This window comes from Rhinopithecus roxellana, chromosome 11 (assembly GCF_007565055.1).
Source record: "Rhinopithecus roxellana isolate Shanxi Qingling chromosome 11, ASM756505v1, whole genome shotgun sequence".
Lineage (NCBI taxonomy): Eukaryota > Metazoa > Chordata > Mammalia > Primates > Cercopithecidae > Rhinopithecus > Rhinopithecus roxellana.
In genome coordinates, this window is record NC_044559.1 from 110,713,405 (window position 1) to 110,727,257 (window position 13,853).

Sequence of the window (13,853 nt, forward strand, 5' to 3'; positions counted from 1 at the left end):
TGTGAAAATTGAAAGATATCTACATTAAGCTTCCATTATTTTTTCTCTGAATGATAAATACCAGTAAAAAGAAGATCTGATGATGCAAAACTGGTGAGTTTTTAAAAGCTTTTTTCTATTTTTAATGGGAAAATAAATTCTAAAATCAGCTTTTGTCAGAACACTTTTTAGAAATTAATCTTACCTGCACCAAGTTGTAAATGCATTCCATAGAATTCTTCTTTACATCTGGGTCTGGGCTACTCAGTAGTCTGATGAGTGGCTCTAATCCCCCATGTTCAAATATTTGCACTTTACTGGTGTATTCTGCAGACATGTTTGCTAGACAAAGACTAGCAAACTCATGGATAACTACTTCTTCTGTGTATCAAAAATAAATAACACAAGTATGCCAACTGCTTATTATTCAGTCACTACTTTAAAATATGCTTTGGAAACCAAAGCTCCACAAATTGTATCTTGCTTATAGCTCACCTTTTTTATAAACTCAAAATTGAGTTCTGGTTTGAGAGATTTTAATAACACTTCACAATAGTTCATGAATGATTTTCAATATATAGTTTAATCAACTGTAAAAAACCAGTTCCATTTTTTAAATCAGATATAGAATGCAAAGTTACCTTCTGGAGCGAGCTGGGCAATGACAGAATTCATGACATCTAACTCCCTTAACAATTTTTTAACACCATCTACAAAGGAAGAAACAGAATATTGATGTTTATTGATAATAATAATAGGCCGGGTGAGGTGGTTCATGACTGTAATCCCAGCATTTTGGAAGGCTGAGGCAGGTGAATCACTTGAGGTCAGGAGTTCAAGACCAGCCTGGCCAACATGGTGAAACCCCTACCTTATTAAAAATACAAAAATTAGCCAGGTATGGTGGTTTGTACCTGTAATCCCAGCTACTTGGGAGGCTGAGGCAGGAGAATCACTTGAACCTGGGAGGCAAAGGTTGCAGTGAGCTGAGATCACGCCACTGAAATCTAGCCTGGGCAACGGAGTGAGACCCTGTCTCAAAATAATAATGATAATGGCAGTATCTACTGAACACTCCCTTATGAGACAGGTAATATTATTATCTCATTTTACAGAGGAGGAAATTGAGGCTCAAAACCACACAGCAAGTGGTGGGGCAGGTTTCTTGCCTAGGTGGGGCCAACCCAGCACATTCTCTAGCCTGCTAAATTCCTCGATCCTGAGCTGTACTTCCTTCTAAGACACTAGAAACAATAACCATAAAAGTGCAAAATGTGCCTAGAACACATATCAGAAGAGTTGAGTTACTGTGTCCTACACTTATTGATTATGTAATAGTAATCTTTGTGTGTGTGTGTTTTGCTGGGAGGGTATTTTTAAATTCTGATTTTAATAAATCTTGTACAGAATGCAAATAAGAATTATCCAGCCTATTTCAATTAATACATTTTGATTGCTTACGTTCAATTTGATTGTTAGAAATGCCAAAAATGCTTAAAAATAAGTATATTGACTGTTGTAAAGTACATTTTATACTATTTTTGTCAGCCTAATTAAAGCTAGACAGGTATGCCTGTGTACAGGGCTCTAACCTCAGTGCCATTACTAACCACCTGCATGACTTTGGGCAAATAAACGAATGCTTTGAGGTATCTATCCTACTTTTAAAATAAAGAGTTGCATAAGAGGTATTACAAAGGTTTGTGTGTGTGTTTTGAGACAGGGTTTCACTCTGTCACCCAGGCTGGGGTGCAGTGGTGTGATCATGGCTCACTGCAGCCTCAATCTCCTGGACTCAAGCAATCCTCCCACCTCAGCCTCCCAAAGTGCTGGGATTACAGGAGTGAGCCACCATGCCTGGCCACAAAATATTTTTGTTTCTCAAATTCCATGGTTTGTAAATAGCATAAAACATAAGAAATTTTAAAAACTTCCCTTTTTTGGTTATAATTTTCCTTTTTTGTTTTTGGTTAAACATTCAATATGATACTAACATAGAATTGCTACACAGATAATCCCTGTGATAAACTTAGGAAGGCCCATAATTCAATTGAGTACTGCCTTATTTAACTTCTCTATGCCTCTGTTACCTCAGATGTAAAGGAAATAATAATAGTACCTACCTCACAGGGCTGCTAGATAGGATGAAATGGTTTAATATATCAGTAGCACTTAGCACAGTGCCTGGCCCCTTGTCAGTGCATGTAAGTGTTAACTAGTATTATTATCATAGTCTAAGTTGGTGGGACATGCACTCCGCATGACTGCCCTCATCCTGTTGCTATCTCCGGAAACACTCCCAGGCCCCTGCCTTAGAGCACAACTACCATCAGAGCTCCCAAAGTCACTGCCTTCCACTGACTCCTCGCAGAGGGCCCCATCTGCTTCCAGCACCCCAGCTGCCCGCAAAAGCAGTCTCTGTAGCTGAGGCTGTAATGGCACAGACGCCACACAAAACCGCCCTTCCACGTCTCTCCCCAACTTCCACTCATAACTGTCCCTGAACACACTCATACCACAAATCCCTGCTGTACATGGAATAAGGAGGCCTCACTGTCATCACACGGGGTCCAGGGAAAATGGTGAGTGGCGGGTAGGCAGGAAAACTAGGAAAGAATTCGTGCTTGTGTTTTGCTGAGATTATCATAAGATGGGAAAGTATAATGATTTTAGCCATGTACCATGATAGGCATGTGTTTAGTCATAGCTACCTAAGTTTAATGTTAGAATTCAGTCTCCACTAAGAGTGTCATTTAAAATTTATTATGAGTTACAGGGTTTTTGGTGGCTGACTCAAAAACTACCATTAGAAAATGACAAGGAAAACATATCCTGTTCATAAGTCAGAGACTGCCTTTATTGGCATGGTGGTCAAACTGATATTCTAATGGACCTAATAGTGTCTTTTAACTAATATTATTATACCGTCATATTATATGATACTAATATGTTATTTAATATATAATGTATAATTACATATTAATATATTATACTAATGATACATAATATAATTGATATTGTATTCTTGATATTAATCACATATTAATGTTAATCATATATACATGATTAATATTACATAGTATATATTATATATTAATAGAATAATAATATGACATATATGATTCCAAGCAAGTAATAGGTCTAAGAAGTAAATGCACTTTTTAAAATTTATTCTTTTGAGACAGTCTCACTCTGTCGCCCAGGCTGGAGTACAGTGGCACGATCTCAGCTCACTGCAACCTCCACCTCCTGAGTTCAAGTGATTCTCCTGCCTCAGCCTCCCGAGTAGCTGGGATTACAGGCACCCGCCACTATGCCTGGCTAATTTTTGTATTTTTAGTAGAGACAGGGTTTCACCATGTTGGTCAGGCTGGTCTCGAACTCCTGACCTCAAGTGATCTGCCTACCTTGGTAAATGCACATTTAAATTTATCTTTTGTAAAATATAGTTTGCAGTTTCAAAAAAAATCAGTTTATTAAAACTCTTTAGGCTTTGTTCACTAAGAAATAGATATGAAATGTAACATGCATGTAGGCAGGCAAATTACATTACACTAAAGAAAAAAACTTTAAGAGAAAATGATTGCTATCTCAGCTTGTAGGACTACATCACCAACTCTGAGAGGAGTTTTTGCATGGATGTGCTTGCACATATTTTCCCTATTTTAAAATTATCCCTTAAAATATGAAATCACACATTTGCTGCATTATACTGATAAAACGTTTTTGTGAACATTAAAGTCAGTTTAAATAAAATTGAAACAAATTCCTTAATGTTAAATTTAAAAGAATGATAATGCATTACATGGGATTATTTGATTATTTTTTAAAGTTGATACTTACTATTAGAAGCCAGGATTCCAAATATCATAGTAGCATTTCTTCTTACAATTTTATCTTCGTGGGTGAGTAGCTTAGTTAAAGGTTCCACAGCTCCAAGTTCAAGGAGGGTTGTTTTATTTTCCTCACCTGACATCACACGTAAAACAAAACCATACATGGATATTATCGATCTCATCAGCATTCTGCCTTGTGCCATTCCAATTTCTTTTTTTTTTTTTTTTTTTTTGAGACAGAGTCTCGCTCTGTCGCCCAGGCTGGAGTGCAGTGCCCGGATCTCAGCTCACTGCAAGCTCCGCCTCCCAGGTTTATGCCATTCTCCTGCCTCAGCCTCCCGAGTAGCTGGGACTACAGGCGCCCGCCACCTTGCCTGGCTAGATATTTTTTTGTATTTTTTAGTAGAGACGAGGTTTCACCATGTTAGTCAGGATGGTCTCGATCTCCTGACCTCGTGATCCGCCCGTCTCGGCCTCCCAAAGTGCTGGGATTACATGCTTGAGCCACCGCGCCTGGCCCATTCCAATTTCTTATTTGCCATTTGCCTTTCACATTATTCTTGGCTTACACTCATATTTCCCTCAGAATAAACTTAAAGGACAGGCATCCCGGACATTTCCTCCTCTTCCTTCCCCTGTTTACAAAGCTGGCTTCATCTTGTCTTCAGTTCTGAGCTCACACTGCACCTCCTTGGAGCAGTCCCTCGCAATCACCCTATCTACTGTCACCACATCCAAATCTTTCTTATCCCTCTTTATCCTGTTGTATTTTTGTCATATCATTTAACAACCTCTGTGTTTTGCTTACCTACTCCATGATAACTCCCCGTAAGGACAGATGCCCTATTGTCTCATAACCTTGGTGCCTAGCACAGTGCCAATCATGTAACAGAAACTCAACAAATACTTCCTTGCATAATTAATTCGTTCTAGCCCTTTTTTGTAGATTTGATAGAATTGTTTATAGATGTCATCACATTTATTTAATGTGCCAAAGCGACTGAGCTAAGGGATGCACAAGTAGCTACTAAAATGTTTCTGGGTGTGTCTGTAAGGGTGTTCCTGGAAGAGATTAGCATTTGAATCTCTGAACTGAGTAAAGATGTGCGCTCACCAGTGTGAGTGGGCAATATCCAATCTGTTGAGGGCTTGAGTAACAGAGGGTGTAAAAAGGAAAAATCCTCTCTTTTTGAGCTGGGACTTCCATCTTCTCTTGCCCTGGAACATGGGAACTCCTGTTCTCAGGCCTCGGGACTCCAGGATTTTACAGCAGCTTTGGTTCTCTGGCCTTAGGACACAGACTGAATTACACCCCTGGCTCTCCTTATTCTCCAGCTTGCACATGGTATTGTCGTGGGACTTCTCAGCCTCCACAATCATGTGAACCAATTCCTATTACAAATCTTTTCATATATTTCTTTTTTTTTTTTTTTTTTGAGTCGGAGTCTTGCTCTGTCGCCCAGGCTGGAGTGCAGTGGCCGGATCTCAGCTCACTGCAAGCTCCGCCTCCCGGGTTTACGCCATTCTCCTGCCTCAGCCTCCCGAGTAGCTGGGACTACAGGCACCCGCCACCTCGCCCGGCTAGTTTTTTGTATTTTTTAATAGAGACGGGGTTTCACCGTATTAGCCAGGATGTTCTCGATCTCCTGACCTCGTGATCCGCCCGTCTCGGCCTCCCAAAGTGCTGGGATTACAGGCTTGAGCCACCGCGCCCGGCTCTTTTCATATATTTCTACATATGTCCTATTGGTTCTCTTTCTCTAGAGAATCCTGACTAATACAATGCAAAAGATAACTGTAATAATAGAGAAAACCGAAATTGTGGAGGGGAGTTTATGGGAACTCTACTTCTCATTTCTCTTTTCTTTTTTTCTTGAGGCAGGGTCTTGCTCTGTCACACAGGCTGGAATGCAATGGTGTGATCATGGCTCTCTGCAGTCTCAACCTCCTGGGCTCAAGTGATTCTCTCACCTCAGTCTCCTGAGTAGCTGGGACTACAGGCAAACACCACCATGCCTAGCTAATTTTTTTTTTTCAACTTTTTTTTTGTAGAGATGGGGTCTCACTATGTTTCTCAGGCTGGTCTCAAACTCCTGGGCTCAAGTGATCCTCCTGCCTCAGCCTCCCAAAGTGCTGGGATTACAGGCTCCATAAGCCACTGTGTCTGGCCTAATTTTTCTATAAACCTAAAACTGCTTACAGAAAAAGTCTAGAATTTTTTTAAAAAATAAATTCTACAAATTGTGAGAAAAATTCTGCAAATATATGTCTGATACAGAAATAAAGAATGTGTATCCAGAATATATAATTTCTAAAACTGAATAAGAAAACAACCAAATTTTAAAATATATATGAACAAATGATTTGAACAGATACATCACCAAAGAGGATATACAATGATGATAAAGTACATTTTCTCTGCATCATTAGTCATTAGGGAAATGCAAATTAAAACCACAATGAGATACCACTTCACACCCACAAAGATTACTATAATTAAAAAGATGAACAGCAACAAGTGCCAGCTAGTGTAGAGAGAAATTACAACCCTCATATATTGCTGGTGAGAATATAAAACAGTACAAATCACTTTGGAAAATGGTTTGGCAGTTTCTTAAAATGTTGATGTACACCTACCATATGACCCAGGCAAACTGTGGTAAATCCATATAATGGAATAGCAATAAAAAGAAATGCTACAATACGAATTAATCTCAAAATAATTAGGGTGCATGAACAGAGCCAGATTATGTCATCTTCTATAAATCAAATATAGAGATAGTTCTACCTCTTTCTCTAATCTTTGAGAAAGTTTTTAACTACACATTTTCTGGATGCCTTCTATTTCTTTTTCTTGCCTGATTGCATTGGCTAGAACCTCCCATACAATGTTGAATAAAGACATCCTTCTCTTGCTCCTGATCTTAGGGGAAAAGCATTCAGTTTTTTACCATTAAGTGTGATGTTAAGCATAGGTGTTTTTTGTAGATATCTTTTATTAGGTAGAGAAAGTTTATATCTATTCCTACTTTGCAGACATATTTTATCAGGAGTGGATGTTGGATTTTGCCAAAAAGGTTGTTTTGCATGTATTAAGATGATCATATGGTTTTTCTTTTTTCTTAAAAAAATGTTTTTTCTTATTGCTGCTGTAATAACAAAACTAGTGGTTTAACAACAACACAAATTTATTATCTTATGGTTTGAAAGTCAGAAGTCTGATATATATCTCAGTAGGTGAAATTCAAAATGTTGGCAGGGCTATCTATGCTCCTTGGGAGCTAAGCTCTATGGCAGAATCCATTTCCTTTTCTTTTCCAGGTAGCATGCCTTGGTTAGTGAGTCCCTTTCATCTTCAAAGCCAGAAATCACACCCTTCTGACCTCTGTGTCCACCATCATATCTTCTCCAATTCTGTCTCTCTTGCCTTCTTCTTTCACCAATAAGGGCCTTTGTGATTGTGTTGGCCCAACCTGGATAATCCAAGGTAATCGCCTCATCTCAAAGTAATTTGATTAGCAACCTTAATTCTATCAGCATTCTTATTTCTCCCTTGTCATGTAACACACTATTTTCATAGCTTCCAGGGATTCTGATGTAGATATTTTGGGGTTATTTTTCTACCTGCCACACATGGTAAAATACCTTGATTGATTTTCAGTTATTAAACCAACCTTGCAATCTGGGAATAAGAGTCATTTAGTCATAACGTGTTAGCTTTCTTTATACATTGCTGAATTTAATTTGCTAACATTTTGTTTAGAATTTTTACATCTATGTTAATAAGGCATATTGACTTGCAGATTTCTTTCTTTTCTTGCCTTTTTCTATTTGGGCCTTTATATAGTAGTGGTGGCTTCACAGAATGAATTGGGAAGTATGCCATCCTTTTCAATTTTCTGAAAGTATTTGTGTGTAATTGGTATTATTTCTTCCTTAAACGTTTGGTAGAATTCACCAGTAAAATCATCTGGACCTGGAGTTTTGTTTGTGAGAGAGTTTTTAACTACAAATTTCACTTTTTGTAATATAGAGCTATTCAAACTGTCTTTTTTTTAGTGAGCTTGGAAATTTATATCTTGAAATAAACTTGTCCACTTAATCTAAGTTGTGGAATATGTTGGTATTAATTTATTGATAATATTCCTTTTATCCTGTTCATATCTGTAGGATCTCTAGTGATGTCCCTTCTCCCACTCCTGATATGGATAATTTGTCTTCTCTCTTATTTTGTCTATCAATCCATCTAGAGGTTTATCATTCTTATTGATCTCAAAAAGCAGCTTTTCATTTTTATGGCTCATCAATTTTTTTTGTTATCTATTTCATTGATTTATACTGAGATATCTATTACATCCTTACTACTAACTTTTGGTTTAATTTGTTTTTTGTTTTTTTTTTTGTTTTTGTTTTGAGATGGAGTCTCACTCTATCGCCAGGCTGGAGTGCAGTGGCATGATCTCGGCTCACTGCAACCTCTGCCTCCCAGATTCAAGAGATTCCCCTGTCTCAGCCTCCCAAGTAGCTGGGACTACAGATGCGCGCCACCACACCTGGCTAATTTTCTGTATTTCAGTAGAGATGGGGTTTCACCATGTTGGCCAGTATGGTCTCAATCTCCTGACCCCATGATCTGCTCACCTCAGCCTCTCAAAGTTCCAGGATTACAGGCATGAGCCACTGCACCCAGCCTTGTTCTTCTTTTTCTAGTTTCTTAAGATAGAAGTTGAGGTTATTGGTTTGAGACTTTCCTTGTTTTCCAGTATAGGCATTTAGTGCAATCAACTTCTCTCTAAATACTTTTAGTAGCATCCTTTACTGTGTTTTAATTTTCTTTTTTCTTTTTTTTTTTTTTTTTGTGACGGAGTCTCGCTCTGTCGCCTGGGCTGGAGTGCAGTGGCCGGATCTCAGCTCACTGCAAGCTCCGCCTTCCGGATTCACGCCATTCTCCTGCCTCAGCCTCCCGAGTAGCTGGGACTACAGGCGCCCGCCACCTCGCCCGGCTATTTTTTTGTATTTTTTAGTAGAGACGGGGTTTCACCATGTTAGCCAGGATGGTCTCGATCTCCTGACCTTGTGATCCGCCCGTCTCGGCCTCCCAAAGTGCTGGGATTACAGGCTTGAGCCACCGCACCCAGCCTACTGTGTTTTAATTTTCAATTCTGATTTTTGTTTTGATTTCTTCTTTGATTCATGAGTCATTTAAAAGTATGTTATTTATTTTCTAACTACTTAACAATTATCCAGAGTTTTCTACATTATTGATTTCTAAGTCCACTGTGGTATGAAAATATATTTTGTGTTATTGGAATCACTTAAAATTTATTGAGGCTTATTTTATGGCCCAGAATATGATCTATTTGGATAAATGTTCTGTATGCACTTAAAAAAAATATGTACTCTGCTGCTCTTAAAGTGTTCTATAAATATTAATTAGGTTAAATTCATTGATAATGTCAAATCCTTTATATACTTATATATTTTCTGTCTACTTGTTCTTTCATTTATTGAGAAGAGTATTTAAGTCTGCAGCTCTAATTGTGGATATCTATTTCTCCTTGCATTATTAGCTCCATGTATTTTGAAGATGTCATGTTTGGTACATAACTGTTTAAGATTTTTTGACCCAGGAAGCGTAAAGGGTTGGGGAATTCCCTTTCCTAGTAAAGAGAAGCTGTGACAGATGGTACCCTGAAAATTGGGACACTCCCACCCGAATACTGTGCTTTTCCAACAGTGTTAGCAAACAGCACACCAGGAGATTATATCCCATGCCTGGCTCAGAGGGTCCCACACCCACGGAGCCTCACTCACTGCTAGCACAGCAGTCTGAGATCGAACTGCAAGGCGACAGCATGGCTGGGGGAGGGGCTGTTGCTGAGGCTTGAGTCGGTAAACAGAGCAGACCAGAAGCTCGAACTGGGTGGAGCCCACCACAGCTCAAGGAGGCCTGCCTGCCTCTGTAGACTCCACCTCTGGAGGCAGGGCATAGCTGAACAAAAGGCAGTAGAAACTTCTGCAGACTTAAATGTCCCTGTCTGACAGCTTTGAAGAGAGTAGTGGTTCTCCCAGCACAGAGTTTGAGACCTGAGAATGGACAGACTGCCTCCTCAATTGGGTCCCTTACCACCAAGTAGCCTAACTGGGAGACACCTGCCAGTAGGGGCCAACTGACACCTCATACAGCCAGGTGCCCCTCTGAGATGAAGCTTCCAGAAGAAGGATCAGACAGAAACATTTGCTGTTCTGCAGTATTTGCTGTTCTGCAACCTCCGCTGGTGATACCCAGGCAAACAGGGTCTGGAGTGGACCTCCAGCAAACTCCAACAGACCTGCAGCTGAGGGTCCTGACTGTCAGAAGGAAAAATAACAAACAGAAAGAACATCCACACCAAAACCCCATCTGTATGTCACCATCATCTAAGACCAAAGGTAGATAAAACCACAAAGATGGGGAGAAACCAGAGCAGAAAAGCTGAAAATTCTAAAAATCAGAGTGCCTCTTCTCCAAAGGAATGCAGCTCCTCACCAGCAACAGAACAAAGCTGGACGGAGAATGACTTTGACGAGTTGAGAGAAGAAGGCTTCAGGTGATCAGTAATAACAAACTTCTCCGAGCTAAAGAAGGATGTTCGAACCCATCACAAAGAAGCTAAAAACCTTGAAAAAAGAGTAGACAAATGACTACCTAGAATAAACAGTGTAGAGAAGTCCTTAAATCACCCAACGGAGCTGACAACCACGGCACAAGAACTATGTGATGCATGCACAAGCTTCAGTAGCCGATTTCATCAACTGGAAAAAAGGTTATCAGTCATTGAAGGTCAAATGAATGAAATGAAGCAAGAAAAGAAGTTTAGAGAAAAAAGAGTAAAACAAACAAACAAAGCCTCCAAGAAATATGGGACAATGTGAATAGACCAAATCTACATCTGATTGGCACACCTGAAAGGGACGGGGAGAATGGAACCAACTTGGAAAACAGTCTTCAGGATATTATCCAGGAGAACTTCCCTAACCTAGCAAGGCAGGCCAACATTCAAATTCAGGAAATGCAGAGAATGCAACAAAGATACTCCTCGAGAAGAGCAACTCCAAGACACATAATTGTCAGATTCACCAAGGTTGAAATGAAGGAAAAAATGTTAAGGACAGCCAGAGAGAAAGGTGGGGTTACCCATAAAGGGAAACCCATCAGACTAACAGCAAATCTCTCAACAGAAACTCTACAAGCCAGAAGAGAGTGGGGGCTAATATTCAACATTCTTAAAGAATTTTCAACCCAGAATTTCCTATCCAGTCAAACTAAGCTTCATAAATGAAGGAGAAATAAAATTCTCTACAGACAAGCAAATGCTGAGAGATTTTGTCACCACCAGGCCTGCCTTACAACAGATCCTGAAGGAATAACTAAACATGGAAAGGAAAAACTGGTACCAGCCATTGCAAAAACATGCCAAATTGTAAAGACGAGACTGCATCAACTAATGAGCTAAATAACCAGCTAACATCATAATGACAGGATCAAGTTCACAAAAAACAATATTAACCTTAAATGTAAATGGGCTAACTGCTCCAATTAAAAGACACAGACTGGCAAATTGCGTAAAGAGTCAAGACCCATCAGTGTGCTGTATTCAGGAGACCCATCTCATGTGCAGAGACACACATAGGCTCAAAATAAAGGGATGGAGGAAGATCTACCAAGCAAATGGGGAACAAAAAAAAGCAGAGGGGTTGCAATCCTAGTCGCTGATAAAACAGACTTTAAACCAACAAAGATCAAAAGAGACAAAGAAGGACATTACATAATGGTAAAGGGATCAATTCAACAAGAAGAGCTAACTATCCTAAATATATATGCACCCAATACAGGAGCACCCAGATTCATAAAGCAAGTCCTTAGAGACTTACAAAGAGACTTAGACTCCCACACAATAATAATAGGAGACTTTAACACCCCACTGTCAACATTAGACAGATCAACGAGGCAGAAAGTTAACAAGGATATCCAGGAATTGAACTCAGCTCTGGACCAAGCAGACCTAATAGACATCTACAGAACTCTCCACCCCAAATCAACAGAATATACATTCTTCTCAGCGCCACATCACACTTATTCCAAAATTGACCACATAATTGGAAGTAAAGCACTCCTCAGCAAATGTAAAAGAACAGAAATTAAACAAACTGTCTCTCAGACCACAGTGCAATCAAACTATAACTCAGGGTTAAGAAACTCACTCAAAACCACTCAACTACATGGAAACTGAACAACCTGCCCCTGAATTACTACTTGGTATATAATGAAATGAAGGCAGAAATAAAGATGTTCTTTGAAACCAATGAGAACAAAGACACAACATACCAGAATCTCTGGGACACATTTAAAGCACTGTGTAGAGGGAAATTTATAGCACTAAATGCCCACAGGAGAAAGCAGGAAAGATCTAAAATCGACACCCTAACATCACAAAAGAACTAGAGAAGCAAGAACAAACACATTCAAAAGCAAGCAGAAGTCAAGAAATAACTTAAGATCAGAGCAGAACTGAAGGAGATAGAGACACAAAAAAACCCTTCAAAAAATCAATGAATCCAGGAGCTGCTTTTTTGAAAAGATCAACAAATTGATGGACTGCTAGCAAGAATAATAAAGAATAAAAGAGAGAAGAATCAAATAGATGCAATAAAAATGATAAAGGAAATATTACCACCCATCCCACAGAAATACACACTATCATCAGAGAATACTATAGACACCTCTATGTAAATAAACTAGAAAATCTAGAAGAAATGGATAAAATCCTGGACACATACACCCTTCCAAGACTAAACCAGGAAGAAGTTGAATCCCTGAATAGACCAATAATAGGTTCTGAAATTGATGCAATAATTAACAGCCTACCAAACAAAAAAAGTCCAGGACCAGACGGATTCACAGCTGAATTCCACCAGAGGTACAAAGAGGAACTGGTACCATTCCTTCTGAAACCATTCCAATCAATAGAAAAAGAGGGAATCCTCCCTAACTCATTTTATGAGGCCCGCATCATCCTGATACCAAAGCCTGGCAGAGACACACCAAAGAAAGAGAATTTTAGACCAATATCCCCAATGAACATCGATGCAAAAATTCTCAATAAAATGCTGGCAAACCAAATCCAGCAGCACATCAAAAAGCTTATCCACCACAATCAAGTTGGCTTCATCCCTGGGATGCAAGTCTGGTTCAACATAAACAAATCAATAAATGTAATCCAGCATGTAAACAGAACCAAAGACAAAAACCACATGATTATCTCAATAGATGCAGGAAAGGCCTTTGACAAAATTCAGCAGCCCTTCATGCTAAAAACTCTCAATAAACTAGGTACTGATGGGACATATCTCAAAATAATAAGAGATATTTATGACAAACCCACAGCCAATATCATACTGAATGGGCAAAAACTGGAAGTATTCCCTTTAAAAACTGGCACAAGACAGGAATGCCCTCTCTCACCACTCCTATTCAACATAGTGTTGGAAGTTCTGTTCAGGGTAATCAGGCAAGAGAAAGAAATAAAGGGTATTCAATTAAGAAAAGAGGAAGTCAAATTGTCCCTGTTTGCAGATGACATGATTGTATATTTAGAAAACCCCATCGTCTCAGCCCAAAATCTCCTTAAGCTGATAAGCAACTTCAGCAGTCTCAGGATACAAAATCAATGTACAAAAATCACAAGCATTCCTATACACCAGTAACAGACAGAGAGCCAAATCATGAGTGAACTCCCATTCACAATTGCTTCAAAGAGAATAGAATACCTAGGAATCCAACTTACAAGGGATATGAAGGAGAACCCCTTCAAGGAGAACTACAAACCACTGCTCAACGAAATAAAAGAGGACACAAACAAATGGAAGAACATTCCATGCTCATGGATAAGAAGAATCAATATCGTGAAAATGGCCATACTGCCCAAGGTAATTTATAGATTCAATTCCATCCCTATCAAGTTACCAATGACTTTCTTCACAGAATTGGAAAAAACT

The 13,853-nt window shown here is 39.2% G+C and overlaps 1 protein-coding gene across 4 annotated transcripts in view; it reads right to left on the bottom strand.

Annotated features, from left to right (window-relative positions):
• Positions 1 to 13,853, bottom strand: part of ARMC3 (armadillo repeat containing 3) — a 123,982-nt gene that overhangs the window by 80,076 nt on the left and 30,053 nt on the right. For 3 of the 4 annotated variants that reach the window (XM_010367559.2, XM_010367557.2, XM_010367560.2), the window contains exons 4-6: positions 3,823 to 3,948; positions 621 to 689; positions 185 to 360 (exon numbers count right to left, since the gene is read on the bottom strand). In XM_010367559.2, coding sequence (XP_010365861.1) covers positions 185 to 360; positions 621 to 689; positions 3,823 to 3,948 — 371 coding nt within the window. The remainder of the gene's footprint in view (positions 1 to 184; positions 361 to 620; positions 690 to 3,822; positions 3,949 to 13,853) is intronic. The other variant, XM_010367561.2, reaches the window with a different exon arrangement.